Genomic DNA, 23165 nt, shown 5'->3' with positions numbered 1-23165 from the left:
GGTATGTGGCCTGGTATGGTTCAGGAGGGGGGGCGCTCGCTCGTCCCCCCCCCCTTTCCTAACCTGCCGGGATGCATGCTCAGATAAGGGTCTGGTATGGATTTTGGGGGGATCCCCAAGCTGTTTTTTTTTTATTTCAGTGTGGAGTTCCCCCTTAATAACCATACCAGATCCGAAGGACTTGGTACGGATGGGAGGGGGGACCCCACGCTTTTTTTTTTTTTACATTCAGCTGTCAGTGGGGAACCCCGCTGACAGTTGAAACATTAACACATGGCTGTCCCTCCTACAATCCCGCATGAGTTATGTTATCAACTCATGCAGCATTTTAGTAGTGAAAACCAATGCAGCGCTCATGTTTCAGCTGTCGGCGGAGTTCCCCACTGACAGTTGATGTAAAAGTATTGCAGGGAATTATAAACAATTTGTAAAAAAAACGGAGTGGGGTCCCCCCTCCCATCCATACTAAGCCCTTTGGGTCTCGTATGGATGTTAAGGGGTAACTCCACGCTGAAATTAAATAAAAAACAGCATGGGGTACCCCCCAAAATCCATAACAGATACTTATCCGAGCATGCAGCCCAGCAGGTCAGGAAAGGGGGGGGGGGACGAGCGAGCGCCCCCCCCCTCCTCCTGAACCATACCAGGCCACATGCCCTCAACATGGGGGGGGTGCTTTATACTTTTTAATGTCAAATATAATAGCGCAGCTCTCTGCAGGGACAGAAGTAATTACTTTGCTATTATATTTGCCGGCCGTAGATGGGGCGAAAATCGAACAATTTTTTTACCATTGGTGGTAACGTCGGCCCATTGAACAACTGATTTTTTTTTTTTTTAAAGAGCCAGCTTAACCATACCAGGCCACATGCCCATACCAAATTATTCAAACATTTGTAAACAGAACAATTAACTGAAATGGTTTGACATTTGTACCCCAAATATGACGTTCCCTGAGGTACGTCTGTATTAGTATTGCAATCCTTTGTATTGGGATACATAGAACCAACATACATCTGAACTGGCAACATAGCACAACATTTGTGTCACATTGGAGATATCTGGCTAGTTACACTGACCTTGCCCAGGGACCTAAGATTGATTCACAACACAGAAATACAGGCAGGGTTACAATGTAGCTCTGTGGATTAGTGGTTAGCACTACTGCCTCACAACTCTAGGGTTGTCGGTTTGAGTCCCAACCCCGGCGAGGAAGTAGCATGATCTCTGTGTGTGGCTGTCTTCAAATAGATGTTCTGGCAACATCTTTGCTTTCTGTCTAAATGATCCCTAAAATGTGAATGAGAATGAGGCCTTGTCTGTTCAAACACCTTCAAAGCTGCACCTTATGTGAATGTCATACAATGGGATAAGGTAAGAGCCTGGAGCACTAATAGATTTGATAATGATGGTTTACACTCCATCCACTTTTGTGAAGGATTTGCCAAGCAAAGAGCTGACAGAGAGAGAGAAAGTCTGCAAAGTCGCACCCTATTGTATGCTATTAGAGCGAACACATGGGTGCGTTTCAAACGTTGATTTCTATAGTAGTACATGTACTACTTTAGTGGCAATTTGCATAGAGATCTGTGTCAGATGTCTTGAAAATTGCATTGAAATGGTCAATTTTACTGTAAGTCGCATGATTTGTAAATCAGCTTTGCCCAGAGTGTAATGTTTGGTGATGTTTGATTTCTGGAGTGTTTTGCCAATTGATGGGAAATTCACCATACTAGTCAAATCGATTTGTCATTTTCAGTATTGCATACAAGATGTGGTCATGTGACTGTCTTACCTCATGCAAGAATCTGGAGGGAATTGTGACCATAGTAGCAATAAAGGTTCCAATTGGGGTTCCCTTTCACATCCCTGCTCAATGTTCTGTTGTATGCTGCACACGTACATTTCACTGTATATATCTTTCTGATTTGTGGGGCCTGTATACCAAGGGTTAATGCAGGTAGGAAGCGGATTCATCAGGTGAAAACACTTTCACTGACCAAATTAACCATTAGCCGCCCGGCCAATGGCCGTTTGGCGGCTTGAAAAGCGCTGCAGCTTTCCGGGTGCACGCCATTTGGCATGCTCCTGCACATGCGCGGTTTGCGCGGTTGCAGAGCGACGCAGCAGTGCGATCTGTCACCGCACCGTGCACCTCGGACACGGCCGATGACAGATCCGAGTACCGACTCCCGTTGCCGGTACCATGTGACCTGCTGTGACCAATCACAGCAGGTCACATGACAGTTGTATACAATGGATGGCTTCATTCATGATGCCATCCATTGTATACTAGTGCCTAGCTGTGAATGGTCACAGCTAATCACATGCACATGTCATGTGATTAGCTGTGACCAAATCACAGCTAAGCACAAAAAAAAAAAAAAAAAAAATTGAATGAATCGATTTCATTCAGGTAAATGCTTGCTTATAGCAAAGTAATTCTTTGCTATAAGCAAATTGTGTAAAAAAAAAAATACTGATCACTTCCCCAAAGTAGTACAGTGTTACTATGGTAACATTGTACTATTTTGGTCATAGTAAAATATGAAAAAAAATCTTAAAAAAATAAAAAAAAATTTAATAAAAAATTAAATATAATAAAAAAAAAAAATATATATATATATATTTTTTTTTTCATACTGTCACCAGTCAGTGTCGCTGTTCACCGCCATTCCAGTTATATGATGACGCTGTACTGCACTGGTGACAGTATGTAAAAAAAAAAAATAGTGAAAATAATTTTTTTAATTTTTTCATTTTCCGAAAAATTATGACAAAAAAATACAACTTCAAAAAACTCGCCATGCCTCTTATGAAGTATGTCGGACTGTCTACTCTGCAAAAAGGGGTCATTTGGGGGATATCTGTACTGTTCTGACATTCTTGGACCTCAAGATATTAGATTGGCTGTCAGTACTTCAGGATTGATCAATATTCAGATCTATACCATAGTTTGTGAACTCTATAACTTTCCTACAAACTAAAAAATACATCCTAATTTGGGTTATTTTCACCAAAGACATGTAGCAGAATACATCTCGGCCTAAATTTATGAAGAACAATTATTTATTTGTAAACTTTTATAACAGAAACATAGAAAAATGTGTTTTTTTTTCAAGATTTTTGGTCTTTTTTTGTTAATTTAGCAAAAAATAAAAACCCCAGCGGTGATTAAATACCACCAAAAGAAAGCTCTAGTTGTGTGAAGAAAATGATCAAATTTTAGTTTGGGTACAATGTTGTATGACCGCGCAATTGTCATTCAAAGTGTGAGAGCGCTGAAACCTGAAAACTGGCCTGGGCAGGAAGGTGTAAAATTGCACGGTATTGAAATGGTTAAGGTCAGTGGTGGGTGTGGCTTCATTGGGTGTGGGGCCTTGTTTGGCGTGCTCCAAATACAACCTAGCTTACATAAAGACGTACAGTAGTGAGTGATTTGGCCTGTTACTAGGCCGTGTGGTTTGTGACCAAGTCCTTGCTTGTAGTGGTTTGGGGGAAGAAGAGATTTTGTGCTGAATTGCCCCAGACACCACTCAGGCTGTGTTTGGAAGTGGGCTGGAAACGTTTGCATATTTTTGGCCTTGTAAAGTGTGTTTGTGTGTTATTGTACAATGATTGTGTTTTTCTCTTTGCATTGAAAGCCTCACACATGTCAATCGTTTTGTTTAAAATCTGCTCGTTTTAATTTTGCTTGTTTGCTTTAGACTCCAATGCCTTTTTCTGACAAACCTGCTGACAAATGTATGTGTAGGGGATTTGTAGAGGTGGGAGGGTTTTTGTTTTCACATGCTTTGTTTTCTTGATATTTTGATCTGTAGACTTTTTTGGTGAATGGATCTTTATACTAAGTGATTGTGTAAGTAAATCGTATATGCATGAACATGTTACTTGATTCATCTTCCCCTTTGTTTCCTGCTATAACCTGTGCACGCACAGTTCATTAGAAGTATCTTTAGATTGTAAGCTCTTATGAGCAGGAGTGTTTTATTTTTGCCACATCAATCCTATTTTTGTGACTCACCAAGATATTGACTGTACCTACTTGTTCCTGCTGACCAAATAAATGAAGATATATTTGATCAATAAATGTTTGACCGATGTTTTTGTGTTTATTTTATGTTCAATATATGAACAACCTTAATAGTTACTTTGTATACTTATATAATCTGCTCAAATGTAGCTTGTAAGAGCGTGAATATGCAAGTGTGTGCAAACTGGCTTTTTCAAAACCAAAAAAAAAAACCCGCTTGCACCACAATATTATGTACTAATGAATATGTCACATTCACTGTGCAGCCAGCTACAGGTTTTCTACAATTCGATTTACAGTAATAAAATAGTCCACACTTTGTTGATTTTTGGCCTTTGGCAACAAATATATATTAGCCAAGGTTAAAAAAACAAATCAATAAGAAACACATATTTGCGAAAGCTATCATAGCCGTGCATAAAAATGCACGATAGCTCACAAAAATGCGCGATCGCACACAAATAGGCGCCAAACAGGTGTCCCCATGGCGCATGAACGGCTATTCTCCTGGAAGTCCGTCATCACGTGCGCGCGCACCCGGAACTGGTTGTGGGGAGTGTAAGTGGATGACAAGTGGTTGGAGGTTTTGTGTTGGTTGAAAATTTTGATAACTTTATTGGCATTTGGACATGGCGAGAGCACAGTTCTCAACTGAGGAGATGATCCTTATATGTAAAGTAAGTATAGCCATTGCAAATATGTTTATAACATGTGAGGGACAGGTAATTGCAATTTTTTGGGTGGGGCCTAGCAGAATCTCACTTGGTGCACATGCTACTTATCTGTACATTAGCTCCTGGGTATTGATGGGTCAATGATATTAACCACTTGCCTACTGGGTACTCCTACCCCCTTCCTGTCCTGGCCAATTTTCATCTTTCTGCACTGTTACCCTTTGAATGACAATTGTGCGGTCATGCCACATTGTACCCATCTTAAATTTAGATCAGTTTTTTCACACAAATAGAGCTTTCTTTGGGTGGTATTGACTTGCTGCTGTGTGTTTTTACTTTTTGCTCCATTAACAACAAAATAGCTCATAATGAATAACAGTCTGTTTATATTATAACATTTGGTAAACTGGTAATTTAGCAACACTGATGTGTGTTGATGAGGCAGCACTGGTGGGTGGCACTGCTGGCTACAGGTGGGCGGAACTGTTGGGTGGCACTGGTGGGCACTGATCATCAGTGCTGACCCCTGCTCTGATAACTGCTGGTTCTCGGCAGTACTTTCCACACATTCTGACAGCGTGATGAAAGTGCAGCCAAGACCCGGCAAATGCATTTCCCGGTGATCAGCGTGTCATTGGACATGTCTGATCACATGGTAAAAAGCCGCTGTGATTGGCCTTTTACCACATCACGTGATCAGCTGTGTCCTTAGGACACAGCAATCACAGAGCGCGCGTTCTGCCAGGATGTCATATGACGCCCTCCCAGAGCTGCCTGGATGTAGTGTAGCGTTATTCGGCTATCTGCGGTCGCCAAATAGGTAACCAGCTAGGCCTTCATGGCTAATCTTTGAATATCTGGACATGTACTGCGTATAATGCATTACATTCTACAATGTGTTGGTGTACATGGTATTACAGTGTGCAATGCGTTGCTGGATTCTGCATGACAGTGGACAGCGCATCACAGTGTGCAATGCGTAGCTCCAGCCTGCATGACAGTGTACAGTGCATTACAGTCTACAATGTGTGGGTGTACACGGTATCACAGTGTGCAATGCGTTGCTCTATCCTGCATGACAGTGTATAGTGCATTAGTCTACAATGTGTGGGTGTACACGGTATCACAGTGTGCAATGCGTTGCTCTATCCTGCATGACAGTGTACAGTGCATTACAGTCTACAATGTGTGGGTGTACACGGTATCACAGTGTGCAATGCGTAGCTCTATCCTGCATGATAGTGTACAGTGCATTACAGTCTACAATGTGTGGGTGAACATGGTATCACAGTGTGCAATGCGTTGCTCTATCCTGCATGACAGTGTACAGTGCATTAGTCTACAATGTGTGGGTGTACACGGTATCACAGTGTGCAATGCGTAGCTCTATCCTGCATGATAGTGTACAGTGCATTACAGTCTACAATGTGTGGGTGTACACGGTATCACAGTGTGCAATGCGTAGCTCTATCCTGCATGACAGTGTACAGTGCATTACAGTCTACAATGTGTGGGTGTACACGGTATCACAGTGTGCAATGCGTAGCTCTATCCTGCATGATAGTGTACAGTGCATTAGTCTACAATGTGTTGGTGTACACGGTATCACAGTGTGCAATGCGTAGCTCCAGCCTGTATGATAGTGTACAGTGCATTACAGTCTACAATGTGTTGGTGTACACGGTATCACAGTGTGCAATGCGTAGCTCTATCCTGCATGATAGTGTACAGTGCATTACAGTCTACAATGTGTGGGTGTACACGGTATCACAGTGTGCAATGCGTAGCTCTATCCTGCATGACAGTGTACAGTGCATTACAGTCTACAATGTGTGGGTGTACACGGTATCACAGTGTGCAATGCGTAGCTCTATCCTGCATGATAGTGTACAGTGCATTACAGTCTACAATGTGTGGGTGTACACGGTATCACAGTGTGCAATGCGTAGCTCTATCTTGCATGATAGTGTACAGTGCATTACAGTCTACAATGTGTGGGTGTACACGGTATCACAGTGTGCAATGCGTAGCTCTATCCTGCATGATAGTGTACAGTGCATTACAGTCTACAATGTGTGGGTGTACACGGTATCACAGTGTGCAATGCGTAGCTCTATCCTGCATGATAGTGTACAGTGCATTACAGTCTACAATGTGTTGGTGTACACGGTATCACAGTGTGCAATGCGTAGCTCTATCCTGCATGACAGTGTACAGTGCATTACAGTCTACAATGTGTGGGTGTACACGGTATCACAGTGTGCAATGCGTAGCTCTATCCTGCATGATAGTGTACAGTGCATTAGTCTACAATGTGTTGGTGTACACGGTATCACAGTGTGCAATGCGTAGCTCCAGCCTGCATGATAGTGTACAGTGCATTACAGTCTACAATGTGTTGGTGTACACGGTATCACAGTGTGCAATGCGTAGCTCTATCCTGCATGATAGTGTACAGTGCATTACAGTCTACAATGTGTGGGTGTACACGGTATCACAGTGTGCAATGCGTAGCTCTATCCTGCATGACAGTGTACAGTGCATTACAGTCTACAATGTGTGGGTGTACACGGTATCACAGTGTGCAATGCGTAGCTCTATCCTGCATGACAGTGTACAGTGCATTACAGTCTACAATGTGTGGGTGTACACGGTATCACAGTGTGCAATGCGTAGCTCTATCTTGCATGATAGTGTACAGTGCATTACAGTCTACAATGTGTGGGTGTACACGGTATCACAGTGTGCAATGCGTAGCTCTATCCTGCATGATAGTGTACAGTGCATTACAGTCTACAATGTGTTAGTGTACACGGTATCACAGTGTGCAATGCGTAGCTCTATCCTGCATGATAGTGTACAGTGCATTACAGTCTACAATGTGTGGGTGTACACGGTATCACAGTGTGCAATGCGTAGCTCTATCCTGCATGACAGTGTACAGTGCATTACAGTCTACAATGTGTGGGTGTACACGGTATCACAGTGTGCAATGCGTAGCTCTATCCTGCATGATAGTGTACAGTGCATTAGTCTACAATGTGTTGGTGTACACGGTATCACAGTGTGCAATGCGTAGCTCCAGCCTGCATGATAGGGTACAGTGCATTACAGTCTACAATGTGTTGGTGTACACGGTATCACAGTTTACAATGCGTAGCTCTATCCTGCATGATAGTGTACAGTGCATTACAGTCTACAATGTGTGGGTGTACACGGTATCACAGTGTGCAATGCGTAGCTCTATCCTGCATGACAGTGTACAGTGCATTACAGTCTACAATGTGTGGGTGTACACGGTATCACAGTGTGCAATGCGTAGCTCTATCCTGCATGATAGTGTACAGTGCATTACAGTCTACAATGTGTGGGTGTACATGGTATCACAGTGTGCAATGCGTAGCTCTATCTTGCATGATAGTGTACAGTGCATTACAGTCTACAATGTGTGGGTGTACACGGTATCACAGTGTGCAATGCGTAGCTCTATCCTGCATGATAGTGTACAGTGCATTACAGTCTACAATGTGTTGGTGTACACGGTATCACAGTGTGCAATGCGTAGCTCTATCCTGCATGATAGTGTACAGTGCATTACAGTCTACAATGTGTGGGTGTACACGGTATCACAGTGTGCAATGCGTAGCTCTATCCTGCATGACAGTGTACAGTGCATTACAGTCTACAATGTGTTGGTGTACACGGTATCACAATGTGCAATGCGTAGCTCTATCCTGCATGACAGTGTACAGTGCATTACAGTCTACAATCTGTGGGTGTACACGGTATTACATTGTACAGTGTATTACAGTGTGCAATGCGTTGTACACTGAAGTGTGCACTAAAGCATTTTACACTCATGCACTGTACACACTAACGCATTTGACATTTCTAGTGTGCAATGCGTTAGTGTGCAATGCCTTCGACAGTACAATGCATTTGCAGTATTGGTGTATGTTTATTAAGCACAGATAATTAATCTGATTTTAGTTATCAAGGAGAAGTCTTCTCTGTCCCCCTGTTTATGAGGTGGAGGACAATTGTTTTCCGAAGAAGAGAGGAGACTTTTTTTCAAGGAGATCTGTATAGATTTCCAGAGATATGTGTAGATGGTTGAGGGGCTGCATGTGATCTCCGGAGATAATTGTGATTAACGATCACCTGAGTTAAACCAGTGAATGAAAAGTGTAAAAAAAACATGGATTGAAAATAATCTGCAGTGACCACTGTGCTTTGTCAAGCCACATATTGGCACATTCTGGTTTCACACAGATGCGATGTGAAATTTGCAGTGTTTTCTGTGCAAGCGCTGCACCGCATCACAACCGCAACCCCTTCATGCCACCTGCTGCGGCTTTCTAGGTGAAGTTAACAACACACCAAAATTGGTACACAAAGTGTATTGCGATTTGCCAAATTGGATCGCATGCCTATTCACACCCATGTGCATACCCTGAAAAAGGGTCCTGCAAATTTTTGGCCCGGATGCGGTGCAATTTGAGGTGTGCAAAATGTTTGTCTCTAATTGCAACGCACACAAATTGCATGTGATTTGCCCAGGAGTGCGGTGTTAGACCACAATGCATGTATGTGAAGCCAGAATAAAAGGATGTGTATTTTGTCTACTTTTACTTGCGCATGTTAACATTATGTAAGTGCATTTTTCTTCTGTTTAACATGCTATAGAAATGCAACATGCATTTGGATGTAGTGTTTTTGTATGTGCATTTTGGAAGTATTCTAACCACACATTGACCCTAGGGCCACACCATATCTTAAGCCGCGTTTGTCAGAAATGCTGTACAGGACATTTAAAGCGGATTTACACTCCACCTATCAAAAAATAACAGTCATCAGCTACAAAAATGGTAGCTGCTGACTTTTAAAAAGCAGCCGCTTACCACAGAGCAGCCAAGATCATTCATTTAGCTGCTCCCATGCCAGCATTCCTTGGCCCCTCTCTCCTGTCCATTGCTCCCCGAACAAGCACCTTGTTTTGGTGTGATCCCAAGAACACTCCTTCATGAGCCACGTAGACCAGAGAGGCAAGCTTTTCAAGCACATCATGAAATCAGGATGGGGCTCCACTTCAAGTAAGCATTAGTGTGCCTGGGGGAGGGGGGGACCTTGGGCCTTTCCAAACACAGTAGATGCTCCAAGAATGTTTCCTTGAACTCTTGAAATGGTTAAAAAGGAAAGACACTCTAGATAGCCTGCACTGAGAATTGACTGTCATGATGACGTGTCAATGATTATTTGCTCTCATTTTTCAGGAGTGGTACTGCTTGCGGTTGAAGCTGGTAGAAATCCACCTTCACGTCCTCCACTCACCTTCACTTGTGGCCAGTGGATATTTTGTGTCCCCAGGCAAGAATTGGCATCGAAGACCTTCATAAAGACCCTGGCATGCCAGAGGTGGTGTGGAAGCAGCACAGCAATTTGACCATCCCTTTCCTCTATGTTGGTTTTAGGGGTGCAGAATTGCTTCTTGTTCGTGAACGGACTGTCTCCGGATATCAGAGTCCCCATATTTTCAAGATATGTTTTAGCCATGTTGGCTTATTTTTATGTTGAGTCAATTAAAGACTATTTTTTGTTACCTTAAAAAAGTGTCAGATCCTCTTGATTGTATTCCCGAGACTTCAGATGGCCAGATAACATGCAATCTGAGGAAAAGTCAGTGCAATGTCCTCCACAAGTAGCTAAAGTCTGTCATAGGAGGACCTACCAGAACAATGCATTCATTTGGAGTGGGCCAGGCCCATACAGTACATCATGGAGGTTTGCTATGAAGGAACATTAATGTTTGGATACTTGAGCTCATGTGGTTTGTTTCCAAATATTTCTGCCCATTGCAGCGTATTGACTATTACAGCTCAATAAAGATCAGGCATACAGAAAAGTGTACCTTGTCCATAGAATAGCCACTAGGAGGTCCTATCTGGGCACACAGATCTGGCCTATGCATAATTGTGGAAAATGCCAATTCGGTCTGCTTTATAATAAGAAGGGGTCAGTTCACGCTTGCTTCAGGGGAAACATTACAACGAATTTTGTTATTTTTCATAGGAAAACGTGGCCGATCCCTAGATGCATTGAGGTACATAGCAGAGGTTCAAGATACTCCATAGAAGAACTTATTGTTCTTCCTAACTATACAGGTGGCACAGACACAAGCATACACCCAGGGCCACTGTTAGATATCACGGGGCCCCATACAGCATACCTGACAGGCCCCCACCACCAGAGAAAATATCCAAATTATATATATGGTAAAAATACACATTTTCTTCATGAACACAATCACAAACAAATTCCTGTTCAATCCAAATGATAAAACTGTACTGAGTTAATAAATCAAACATTGTGTAATTGAGGGCTCATTCACATGGTTGCTGTGGCCTGTAGAGTGTGAATCAGTGTTTGGTTTTTGTGGCTGTCGCCATTAGCATGCAACCTATGTTACACTATGTGAATACTGCAGATCCTAATTTGACAAGCATATGGTTGCAATTGTACAGCCCTGAACACACAGTGAGCATTCAGGGCCACTTCCCCACGCCTTCACACTTGTCAGATTAAAACCTGTGTTCATACAGCTGCTGTGTCCCCATAGTGTAACAGGTGGCTCTAGCCACATAAACAACCCACTCATTCATGCTGTACAGGTCAGAGGACCTGTGTGAATGTGGCATTTTGTGTTTGTTATATTTATTTTTTCCCAAAGCCCATTGAATTCAATGGGCTGCTTAACATGTGGAAACATGCCACAATACTGCAGGCATGTTATTTTCCAAGTGTGTTGCACCTAGCCACACAGTAGTGTGGTGCCATGCGTTTTTGTGGCTGTGAATGGGGCTGTTTTTAATAGACGTGTGTAGGTGCAATAACGTTTGATCATGGTACCTGCACACATCTACAGTGGGCATTGCATTTCTTTGCTGTGCTGGAAAATGTGTGTTCTTGCATGCGTTTCTGCACCACCAATGGTGTGAACAAGTCCTAAGGGCCAGTTCACACTATAGAAACAGTCTAGATGTGTTCCTGATGGGTTTTTTCATGCCCTTTTGGCATGCATGTTTAGTGTGTTCCAGTACATTTTGGATGCGTTTTGGACACGTTGACATTGCATTTTTGTATCCCTTCCACTTATTTTTTTCTATTTTCTTTGTATTCAATGTAGTTAGGGACATGTGCGCTTTAGTACATTCAAGGATGTTTCAATGTGTTCCAGTACAGTTCTGTGCAGAAACAATGCAGCGTGGTCAACTTTGTTTACAACACCTGCAATGCATTGAAAATGCAAGCGCTGATGTGAACTATGACATTGACAACCATATAACCTTCTTTCTGTGCGTTTGTGATGCCGAAAAAGCAACTGAAACACATGTAGTGTGAACTGGCCCTAAAGGTTATTAGAGGTCAGGGAACAGGACTGACCAGGAATTGTGAATTCAATCAGACTAGTGGTGAGATACAATCAGCAATTGTATAATAATGTGAGATCTGAGCTGTAGCTGATAGAAAATGAGACACATTCACTTGATCAGTAAATAGATAGTTAAAGAGTGGGGCGGTGATCCATAGATTTGCATATGGGACAGGTGATGATGGGGTGGGGGAGGGGGTCAAGTTGTATAAGGGGACAGATTTAAAAGAGAAAAAAGTTACAGTGAAATATACACGGCATGAAACTTGCACATTTCCTAATTGGCAGAAGAACAGTACGCAAGTAACATTCATCCACTTTCTAGTCATTAGGCAAAATCATAAATGATTGATCAATATTCCTGCCACAACCCAGAAAATTGATCTCCATTTTTTTGGGATGTTGCCAAGACTGGGATTAGAACCCATGACCCAAGTGCTGTAAGTTCTGAGCTCTAACCATTAAATCACTGTGGGAGACACAGTTTGAGCTATAATGTAGAATAGTTACATTGTTTAAAAATGATAAAGCGAGCGCTGGTCAAATGATATAGACTAGTAAAATGGTATTACACAAGATAAATATAACCACGAACAGTAGTGCATGAACTCGTGAAAGGTCATCCACCCCTGTGACAGTGTACTACACTATTAAGCACCTTTCTGGCTCCTGTGGCTGAGCTAATTCCTCCCCAGGACCATTTGGGCACCCACCCTGATGGATGGATTGAGCTGGATGACTAACCCATAGCTGCCAGCATACCGCTGCACCCCCAGATGTGCGATGTGTATAACCCATGCACATTAATACTTTTGTTCTGGTGAGTGTAGACCAGTCCCAAGGGTGGTTTAGCTTTCACGAGTTCATGCACTACTGTCCGTCACGGAGAGACCACACGTGCCATTCATAGGCACTCTCTGAGTTGGTACTCTCACACGAAGGACATTCCATTATTCAGGAATGATTATATGAACTTATTTTAGCACGATTTACCAGTTTACATCATTATTGCAATTCTTTGCACTTTTTGGTTTTTACATGCGTTCATTATTGATCACATGCATTTATAGCGCTGCACTTGTCTTTAACATAGAATAGTTATGTGATTAAAGAGAATGAAGATATATAACTATATTGGGAAATTAGAAGTATATAAATTATTTGAGATATAAGTGTGAAAATGTTTAACATTTGAAAATAGAATGTATGACATTCATTAGTAAATGCATTACTTTCCTGATCATTTTGGAGAAACAGCAAAAAAAAAAAAAATAGAAAATTCTAATACAGCTGTACTATTTATTACATTCTAAAAATTCTCTTTTGCTATCAGAAAAAACGCCAATGTTAATAAAGCCTGTGCTTGTTCGCCATCTAGCGAATATATCCGGTATTGCACCTAAAAATGTGCCAGACGGGATACCACATTCACTAATGGGAAAGTAGACGCTCGTTAATGAGCTTGCTAGAAGCTGGTCAGACGACTGATTGATTGACCGGAGTCTGCCTGAATGGTCAGACTCTGCTGATAGACTCACATCTTAGTGAATCAGGGCCAATATGTCTCTCAGCAGATAGCTTAGGGTGTCTGCTTTCCGAAAAGGGGTCATTTGGGGGTGTTTGTTCTATCCTGGTATTTTAGCACCTCAAGAGATGTGATGGGCGGTCAGAAAGTAAAAGCTGTGTAAATTTCAAATTATCTATACCATAGTTTGTAGACGCTATAACTTTCACACAAAGCAATCAATATACACTTATTGGGATTTTTTTACCAAAAACATGTAGCAGAATACATTTTGGCTTAAATTTATGACTAACTTTGAGTTTACGATATATTTTTTATAGCTGAAAGTAGAAAATATTGTTTTTTTTCAAAACTTTCGTGTTTTTTTTGTTTATAGCTCAGAAAATAAAAAGCGCACAGGTGATCAAATACCACCAAAAGAAATCTCTATTTGTGTGAAAAAAAGGACGTAAATTTTATTTGGGTACAGCATTGCATGACCGCGCAATTATCATTTGAATTAGTGCAGCGCTGTATAGCAAAAAAAGGCATAAATTACAGTATCTATACCATAGTTTGTAGACGCTATAACGTTCACACAAAGCAATCAATATACACTTATTGGGATTTTTTTTACCAAAAACATGTAGCAGAATACATTTTGGCTTAAATTTATGACTAACTTTGAGTTTACGATATATTTTTTATAGCTGAAAGTAGAAAATATTGTTTTTTTTCAAAATTTTTGTGTTTTTTTTGTTTATAGCGCATAAAATAAAAAGCGCACAGGTGATCAAATACCACCAAAATAAAGCTCTATTTGTGTGAAAAAAAGGACATAAATTTTGTTTGGGTACAGCATTGCATGACCGCGCAATTATCATTTGAATTAGTGCAGCGCCAAACAGCAAAAAAAGGCCTGGTCATTAAGGGGGGTATATCCTCTGGGGCTCAAGTGGTTAAGAACATGTACAAGGATAAAATAACAAAATAAATACTAAACAATTTTTTTTACAAAGTATTATACTGCCTTGCAATACAAATTTATGCAAAAAGATTGAACCTTTATGAGACCTCCATGTCTATTATTTCTGCCTGCTACAACCCGCCATCTCCCACTTTTATTTTATCATACATTAGACAAATACAATGGGGAAATGTTGGTTGCTATGAGGAAAAGAACAGCTTCTATGATTCAGTATTACTAATGTGCTTTGTCAGGTAACTTCTAGAGATGAATGAGGTATTCCACACAAATCTTATTTTACTTGATTCTTCCTGTTTCTATAAACTGTATACAAGCTGCCAAGCAGAGATAAAATATGCTTCTGCATAAAGATCAGATGGAAGTAGGACTAAATCTTCAAACCACATCTCAGCAACAGCATGATGACATCATGTTGATACCACTGCCCATGACAGCAAGTCCTCAAAAATGCATATCAAAACTCTGCATTTTGTTTTTGTTCATTGGAAGGCTTCTGACATTTCTGCTACATGACTTGCTATTTTTCAACCAATTGTTACTGCTTATATACATTTCTAGAAATGTAGTCTACATCTAAAAGCAAAGAGTGGTACTACAGCAAGAAGTTTATTTGCACTTTGGATAGAGTGGACAATTTTGTATGGAATTGCATTTTTAATTAATACATTTTATTTTGAGACTTTTACACTTTTTCTATGTAGCCACCCTGCACTAAGCAGGAGTGTCTACCTCAGTGTATTAGAGCTAAGCTGCAGTCAGCTGAGCTGAATTGATAGTTTAGATTTAACTGGAGTTTGAGCAACACACTTGATCAAGTTTTTTAGTTAAACATATATAGAATTTTGCTATTTGGAAATAAGTAGCATACTATGGTGTCATAAGAAATTTGTATTTTTATGTTAAAGTACTTTTCTGGCGTATAAGACTACTTTTTATACTTAAAAATATACCCCAAAAATTGGGGGTCGTCTTATACGCGGGGTATAAAATGTAAACCTTGAGTTTGTTTGGGTCAAGCTGGCTGGATGTGTGGTAATACTGTACATACAGTATACCGCGCTGAGCCAAGCTGGCTCAAAACAAATGTCCTTATGACAGATTAATTTGTCAGCCCGCTGGATGTGCGGTATATACAGTATACTGCGCTGAGCCAAGCTGTCTCAAAACGTACTGGAACGTCCCTACTTTAATCAGCCCGCTGGATGTATGTACGGTAGCTGCGGCTACATACAGTATACACTGGGCCAATCACGGCGAGTGACGTATTCTACTAATGAATACAAAGCCTGCTCGGATTGGCTGAGTCAGAGAGGTGGGCTGATGATGTCACAACCTCAGCCAATCCGAGCAGGCTTTGTATTCATTAGTAGAATACATCGCTTGCCGTGATTGGCCCAGTATACTGTATGTAGCCTCAGCTACTGTACATACACACATCCAGCGGGCTGATTACAGTAGGGACGTACTGGTACATTTTGAAACCGCTTGGCTCAGCGCAGTATACTGTATATACCACACATCCAGGGGGCTGACAGATTAATCTGTCATAGGGACATTTGTTTTGAGCCAGCTTGGCTCAGCGCGGTATACTGTATGTACATTACTGCACATCCAGCGGGCTGTATATATACTGTATACTGTATGTACCGCACATCCAGCGGTAACCATCTGATTTGGAATTTGATCCATATGATGACTGTCTTACAAATGTATCACAAGATGTCATTCATGAACTTATGATGTCAGAGGATGAACATGAGGATTTTGAAGGATTTTAAGTACCGGTAAGTCATAACCATTTCAATTAAAAAATCTGATGTTTTTAAATGGTGTTGCCTCGGAAGGGGGGGGTAGTCTTATATGGCGAGTATAGCCCAAAACCTATGTTTTAGCTGGAAAATTAGGGGGTCGTTTTATACACCCAGTTGCCTTATACACTGGAAAATATGGGATTTGTCAAATTTGTATTTTTTCTCTTTTTTTCTGTTATATCAGTATAATACTTGGGTGTATTCAATTATACAAAATACCCCTCAATTAAAAAGCAAGGGTGTACTTAGTTTTTCACAGTGCACTATAACATTTGTTGATATTTTTCTAGAATAAATAATTGAAAAGGCATATTTTTATTGTGTTCTTATTCAAATATATCACATTTATCTGTAAGCATTAATTGAATAAGGTTCTAATGTTTGCCTGTTCAAATATGTTACTCAACAGAGCAACAGAGCAGTGCAAAAAATAATGATGCTGCTCAGAGCAGTTTAACACTGTAAGAAGGAACAATGGAACACATAAACTGGGATTTAAAAAAAAAAACCCTTTTATTAGGGTACCAACAATTAGATGGACTGATGATTGGACATTAGTTTGAAAACAAAAATGGAACAAAAGAAAAGAACGTTTACATCTTATCAAGTTGCTTTTTTAACATGAAAGATGAACCTCATTTATTGCCCCTGGCTGCTGTCCCACTTATCCCAGGTTTTCTTTGCAATCATCTTCACAAATCAGCCACAGCATGAAGAACAAGCTTGTACATGCAATTCACCTGCTTCTGGTCAAAGAATTCAAAGAAGCACTATAAATAGAAGACAAGCCTTGTAAAAATGACTGCTTAGAATGAATGAAATGACAGTTTACTCACAGTGAACACTGCACAATTTCAGTCTTAGGCTCCAAACAATCAGTGGGACAGCATGTGTAATGGACTTTGTGAATTCAGGGTTGGAGGTGCTGGGCTGTATGGGGTGGGCTCCTTGGCTTGTCTGGGTACTTGCCTGTTGATTAGCTTAGTTATTTCTAACACTGTTAAATGGTAGTTTCTAGCTGTTGATTAGCTTACTGTTAATTAGATCACTGTTAGCTGTTAGTTGTACTGTATACCGTTTGCACTGTTTAGGATAATGTGATCAAGCTCTTACCTAATCAGTGTGTGATGTTTATTCCAATGTATAATATTTGTTTTATTGTTCATGTTGGGACTGTCCCTATTTCTGAAGTGTAAAAAAAACCTTATTTCTGTTCAATAAAAGAGTTCTAGTTTTTGCACCTAAACTAATGTCGCCTAGTCTTGGGTGTGATGCCCAGCTATAACACCTTGGTCCTGTGTCCCAGCGGCGAGGAAGCAGTTCTTTTACGGAATCACGCAGTCAGGGTGACAGGTGGTCCGTCACAGTAACACACACCTAAAAAAGTGCCATACACTACAAAAACCCAATATCCATCAATTAAAAAAAATATAACAAATATCAAATTTTTTGACAGAAAGCCATACTTCTCTTTTAATGCATTTGATGTACATCTGTAAATATTTATGTACTCTTGTTACTATAGGAGATGTTGCTACAAGACCTAGATTGGATTTTTGAAATAGGTTTTATATATAGTAGGGTGTATAGGTGTGTGTTACTTTTTTAAACACATTCTTTTGTACTCAATAAAATTGATTGTATTTTTATCATTTTTTCAATGCTGTAGACGAATTCTATATCTTAAAAGTCCCACTTATTCTCAATAATGTTTGGTTTTATGTTTATTTGGGATGTGATATGCCCCTTTGGGGAGAGTTGATTGGAATCCTTCTTATTTCTTCTATGGTATATGGATTGAATATACTACATTTCTCAATTTGTCTCCATGGAAGAGGCTATGGAACCAGCAGTGGCACAGTAAGGAAAAAGAGGAGAGTTTGGTAGGAAATGAAAAGGGAATTCACATAACTCCTATATTATAGGAAATGTCATGTGAGCCCTGATTTGTGCTTGGCCTCTACTATGCTAGGGGCTGCCATGGAGTCGTTGTGCAGTGGTAATGACATGAATGAGGTAGCATATGACATTTTAGTCATATGTCCCTGTCTTCAGGAAGCTGGAGTATTAGAAGACTGAGTTGGAAATCTTAGTACATTTTTTACCGAAGAGATAATATGTTCTATAATGCTATGTGTGTTTATGCAATCCTGTTTCTTATAATATAAGACAGGGGTAGGCGTTAAAGCACACTCTTTGTGTTGTTGGTACCCTAGTGAAAGAGGTCAACCCCTAATGAATATGCAAGTAGAGCTCTGCTGTTTCTTTTTCCAAGTATATTTTCCACTTGTCTGTCAAAAACCAAGGCACTGGGGTTAACTTACTAAAGCTGGAGAGTGCAAACTCAGGCTCATTTCTGCATAGAAACCAATCAGCTTCTAACCTCAGCTTGTTCAGTTAAGTTTTGGCAATAAAATCTGGAACCTGATTGGTTTCTATGCAGAAGTGAGACTGCACTCTCCAGCTTTAGCAAATAAACCCCACTGTATCAGAAATATAGCTGTAAGAATATTCAACCAATAAAGAAGATATCCTAACACTATAGACTAAAAATTTTCCCCAGAGCTTAGTAAATGTAGTAAAGTTCTACTGCTTTTCATCATCCAATCATGTTCAAGAAAAATGCTGTTTTTTTTTCCCGTTGCACCTGATTGAGTATTCTTTACAAAGTGAAGCTTTAGCGCATTTACTAAGCTCTGCAGTAGCTAATTCATTACACTGCCCATACAATATTACTTGACTCCATCTCGTGGCCAAAATGTGGTATTTTCCATTTTGAATCAATGATTTACATTCAAACAGCACAGAATATAGCCTATATACATAAATGTTTGCCCCATTTGCACAGAACAAATGTGCATGCATTTTCACTAAGAAAATGGCTATGTAAATGGATTTATAAATCAACCCCTTAATTTACAGTGCAGAGGACTCCCTCATTTTATTTCCTCTTATGGTCAAATATTCTTACCCTATAGTGCTGGCCTATTTTCTCTACTGGTCAAATATTCTTTAATTCTTCTGGTCAAATGTTTTTAGAGTTTTTTTTCTCTTAAGATCGAATGTTAGGGAATATTACTTTCATTCTTAGAAAGGCAACATCAGAAAATGACATTTTACATATATTAACTATTCATGACTTTTGTGTGAATGCTGAGACATTCACACATCCATTTTTTAATATTTAGAATGCCAAGTAATTCGATTTCAGTATACTAAACTAGATCACCGTAAATTGAATGTTGGCTGGGTATGTATATTAGCTTACCTAACAAGGGTCATCTACAGTAATAACTTTATGAAGTCCATATATGGTTAAAAATGATAGACGTTCATAAGTCACATGCACAACAATTCAGTTCATTTTCAACATGAATATAATTACAACCTGTTTTGTTAGGCTACTTTCACACTGAGGAGATTCTGAAAAGCTCAAAAAAAATGCTTACCTGTGAATATATATATATATATATATATATACAGTGGAAGAAATAATTATTTGATCCCCTGCTGATTTTGAATGTTTGCCCACTCACAAAGAAATGATCAGTCTAAAAATCGAATGGTGGGTTTATTGTAACACTAAGGCTGGCCATACATTATACAATTATCTTCCAATTTTCTGCCCAATTTCCTTTAGATTTACCTTCAACTGTGTAGTGCAAGGGCCTGCCTAATTGGATACAACTGAAAGTGTTGTTTAGGTTTATCCTCCTATTATATGGTTTGTGGTAAATCTAAACCAAAAATCTCCAGATAATTGTATAATGTATGGCCAGCCTTAGAGACAGAATGACAATATAAAATTCAAAAGAAATGCATGTCTAACAAATTATGCACTGATTTGCATGTTCATGAGGGAAATAAGTATTTGATCTCTTATCATTCAGCAGGATTTTTGGATACCAGGTGTCTTTCATACAGGTAACAAGCTGAGATTAGAAGCAGTCTCTTAAAGGGAGTGCTGCTAATTATTATTATTATTATACAGTATTTATAAAGCGCCAATAGTTCGCTCAGCGCTGTACATTACAAAGGGGGACAGAACATGTGACAGAACAATACTAATACAATGCAAAACAAGAGGGGATTGAGGGCCCTGCTCTTTCGAGCTTACAATCTAGGAGGGAGGGGATGGTGGCACAGGAGGAGATAGCTGTGGGGGATGGAGTGGTAGGAAGAGTGGAGGAGGTCGGCAAGTTAGCAGGGGGTGGGGTAGGCTTCCCTGAAGAGATGGGTTATCAGGGTGCACATAAAGGAGAGGAGAGTAGGTGACAATCTGATGGGTTGGGGAAGGGAGTTCCAGAGGATGGGTAACACCCTGGAGAAGTCCTGGAGGCGGGCACGGGAGGAGGAGACCAGGGAACTAGAGAGAAGGAGGTCTTGTGAGGAGAGGAGTGTGCGTGCTGGGCGGTACTTGGATATTAGGTCAGTGATGTAGTTCGGGCAGTATGGTGGACAGCTTTGTACGTCAGCGTTAGGATTTTGAATTTGATCCATTGCGCAATCGGAAGCCAGTGGAGGGATTGGCAGAGGGGGGTGGCGGAAATGGAGCGGTTGGAAAGGTGAATGAGTCTGGCAGCCGTATTCAAGATAGAATGAAGCGGGGATAGCCAGCGGCGAGGCAGGCCAGTGAGGAGGGAGTTGCAGTAGTTGAGTCGTGATATGATGAGGGAGTGGATGAGCTGTTTAGTGGTTTCTGGAGTTAGGAACGCGCGTATTTTGGCGATGTTGCAGAGGTGGAGTCTGCACGAGTTTGTTAAAGATTGGACTTGGGGCTAGAAGGATAGGTTGGAGTCCAGAATGACACTAAGTACTCTGGCCTGCGGGGCGGGTGTCAAGGTCCTACCTTTTCCCAGAGATTGTGCTGCTTCATGTGCTGGCGTCCATCTTGGGTTTTTGCAGAGCATGGTGGGAGTCTTTTATGCCTTCAGGCCTCTGAGGTCCATCCCCCAGAGGGGTGTGGCTAATTACATATAAGCCTGTGATCCACACATGCCCTTTGCACTTGTGTCTTGTGTCTTTGTGTTGCTACAGCTCTGTGTATACTCTTGTGACTCTCCTGGAATCTGACTCGGCTTGTGACTAGACCATTCTCTGTGTTTTCCTTTGATCTGACCTTCCGTTGCTGAACCCGGCCCATGACCTGTGAATCTTGTCCACTATTTCCGTACCGTTTTTTCCCATTGTTGTCGACCCGGCCTGCATGACTACGCTATTGTCATTCCTACCAGCTACACGCCATTGCCACAGCCGGGGTGTCTCGGGGGCCGGGACCTGGTTCCTGCCTGCGTCAAGTCCATACCCACCATCAGGGGCTCTGGTGAAGGGGAGCCTGGGACTTAGACTCCGCGCCCTGAGGGACTTCGGTCTGTGGGTGGTGGTTGTCGTCAGTCAGTGCGTTACCCTGCCACAGCCCCTGCCCTGACATTACACAAGTGCCATGAATCCTGACAGTGCAGGTACGCCTTCACTTCCAATGTTGGTCGCCAGACTTGATCAACAGGATCTCCTGTTGGATCAGTTCGCTCAGGCGTTGCAAACTCTGCTTGCACGCACCGCGCACCTTACTCCTGGTGCTTTTAGGCCAGTTGTCACTCCGGTGGTTGCTCCCGCTGCTGCTCCGCTTGTTGCACCTACCGCCGCGGCTGCTGCGGCCACGCGCGGCGCCCAGAGGTATGACTGGTTCAGCCCCTCTTCCACAGCGCTTTGGGGGTGAGCCGAGTCAGTGTCGTGTGTTCCTCAACCAGGTGGGGATTTATTTCGAATTAATACCCCACGCTTTTCCAACTGAGAGGTCAAAGGTGGGTTTCCTAATATCGCTACTCTCAGACAAGGCCTTGGCCTGGTCAAATCCCTTATGGGAGAGGAATGACCCGGTGATTCAGGAGTTTTCCGATTTTGTCGACGCCTTTCGTAGGGTATTCGACGTACTGGCTTGCTCCGCCTCGGCTGCCAAGCTGCTCATGTCTATGCATCAGGGTTCATGGACCGTTGCCGAGTACGCCATAGAGTTTCATACCCTGGCGGCAGAGGTGGGTTGGAACAATGAGGCTCTGGTGGCTGCGTTTTCTCAGGGTCTTTCTGATGCATTGAAGGACGAGATTGCAGCCAAGGAACTGCCTGTGGAGCTGGAAGCACTCATTTCCTTCCTGATCCTGATTGACACCAGGCTCAGGGAGAGGCCTTCACTCAAGGAACGCCTGCGGAGGCCTTCCAATCGACTGGCACCCGTGTTTTCTGTCCCACCCGTTCCTCCCTCTCCTCCCACGCTTCCTGGGGATAGATTGTCTGGTGGTGAGCCCATGCAGCTGGGGTTTGCTCACCTTTCCGAGGGAGAGCAGGCCGCTCGGCGTCGGGAGGGTCGCTGCCTGTACTGTGGCCTTGGTGGGCACTTTCGGCAGTCCTGTCCGGTCCGTCCGGGAAACGCTCGCACCTGAGATCCTGTCGGGGACAGATCTTGGGTGGAATCTCCTCGTCCCCGGCGTTCCGCAAAGATAAACAACTGATCACCATTGTCCTCTCTTGGGCGGAGGGCTCTGTGATGGCTCAGGCATTGGTAGATTCTGGGGCCGGCAGGTTGTTTATGGACAGCTCGTTTGCTGCCCAGCACTCCATTCCCCTGCAGGCTCGAGTTACCCCATTGGTTCTCGAGGCGATAGATGGCAGGCCCCTGCAACCACCGCAGGTTACCCACGAGACTATGCTAGTTGAAGTAGCTATTGG

General features: G+C 41.9%; 1 protein-coding gene across 3 annotated transcripts in view; it reads right to left on the bottom strand.

Moving 5' to 3' along the window:
* The window catches only part of CACNA1I (calcium voltage-gated channel subunit alpha1 I), a 1904325-nt gene that overhangs the window by 191923 nt on the left and 1689237 nt on the right, over positions 1 to 23165 (bottom strand). The window contains exon 32 of one of the 3 annotated variants that reach the window (XM_089683628.1): positions 16929 to 17209. The exons of the other annotated variants lie outside the window; for them this stretch is intronic. Within the exon in view, the coding sequence (XP_089539754.1) occupies positions 17132 to 17209 (78 nt within the window). The 3' untranslated portion in view covers positions 16929 to 17131. Of the gene's footprint in view, positions 1 to 16928; positions 17210 to 23165 lie in introns of those variants that run through there. 3 annotated transcript variants of the gene reach the window in all.

Source organism: Staurois parvus, unplaced genomic scaffold (assembly GCF_062004578.1).
Source record: "Staurois parvus isolate SC_StPar_1 unplaced genomic scaffold, SC_StPar_1.0 ptg000316l, whole genome shotgun sequence".
In the NCBI taxonomy this organism is placed as follows: domain Eukaryota; kingdom Metazoa; phylum Chordata; class Amphibia; order Anura; family Ranidae; genus Staurois; species Staurois parvus.
The sequence above is the reverse complement of the archived record's forward strand: the minus strand, read 5'-3'. Positions and strand labels throughout refer to the sequence as shown.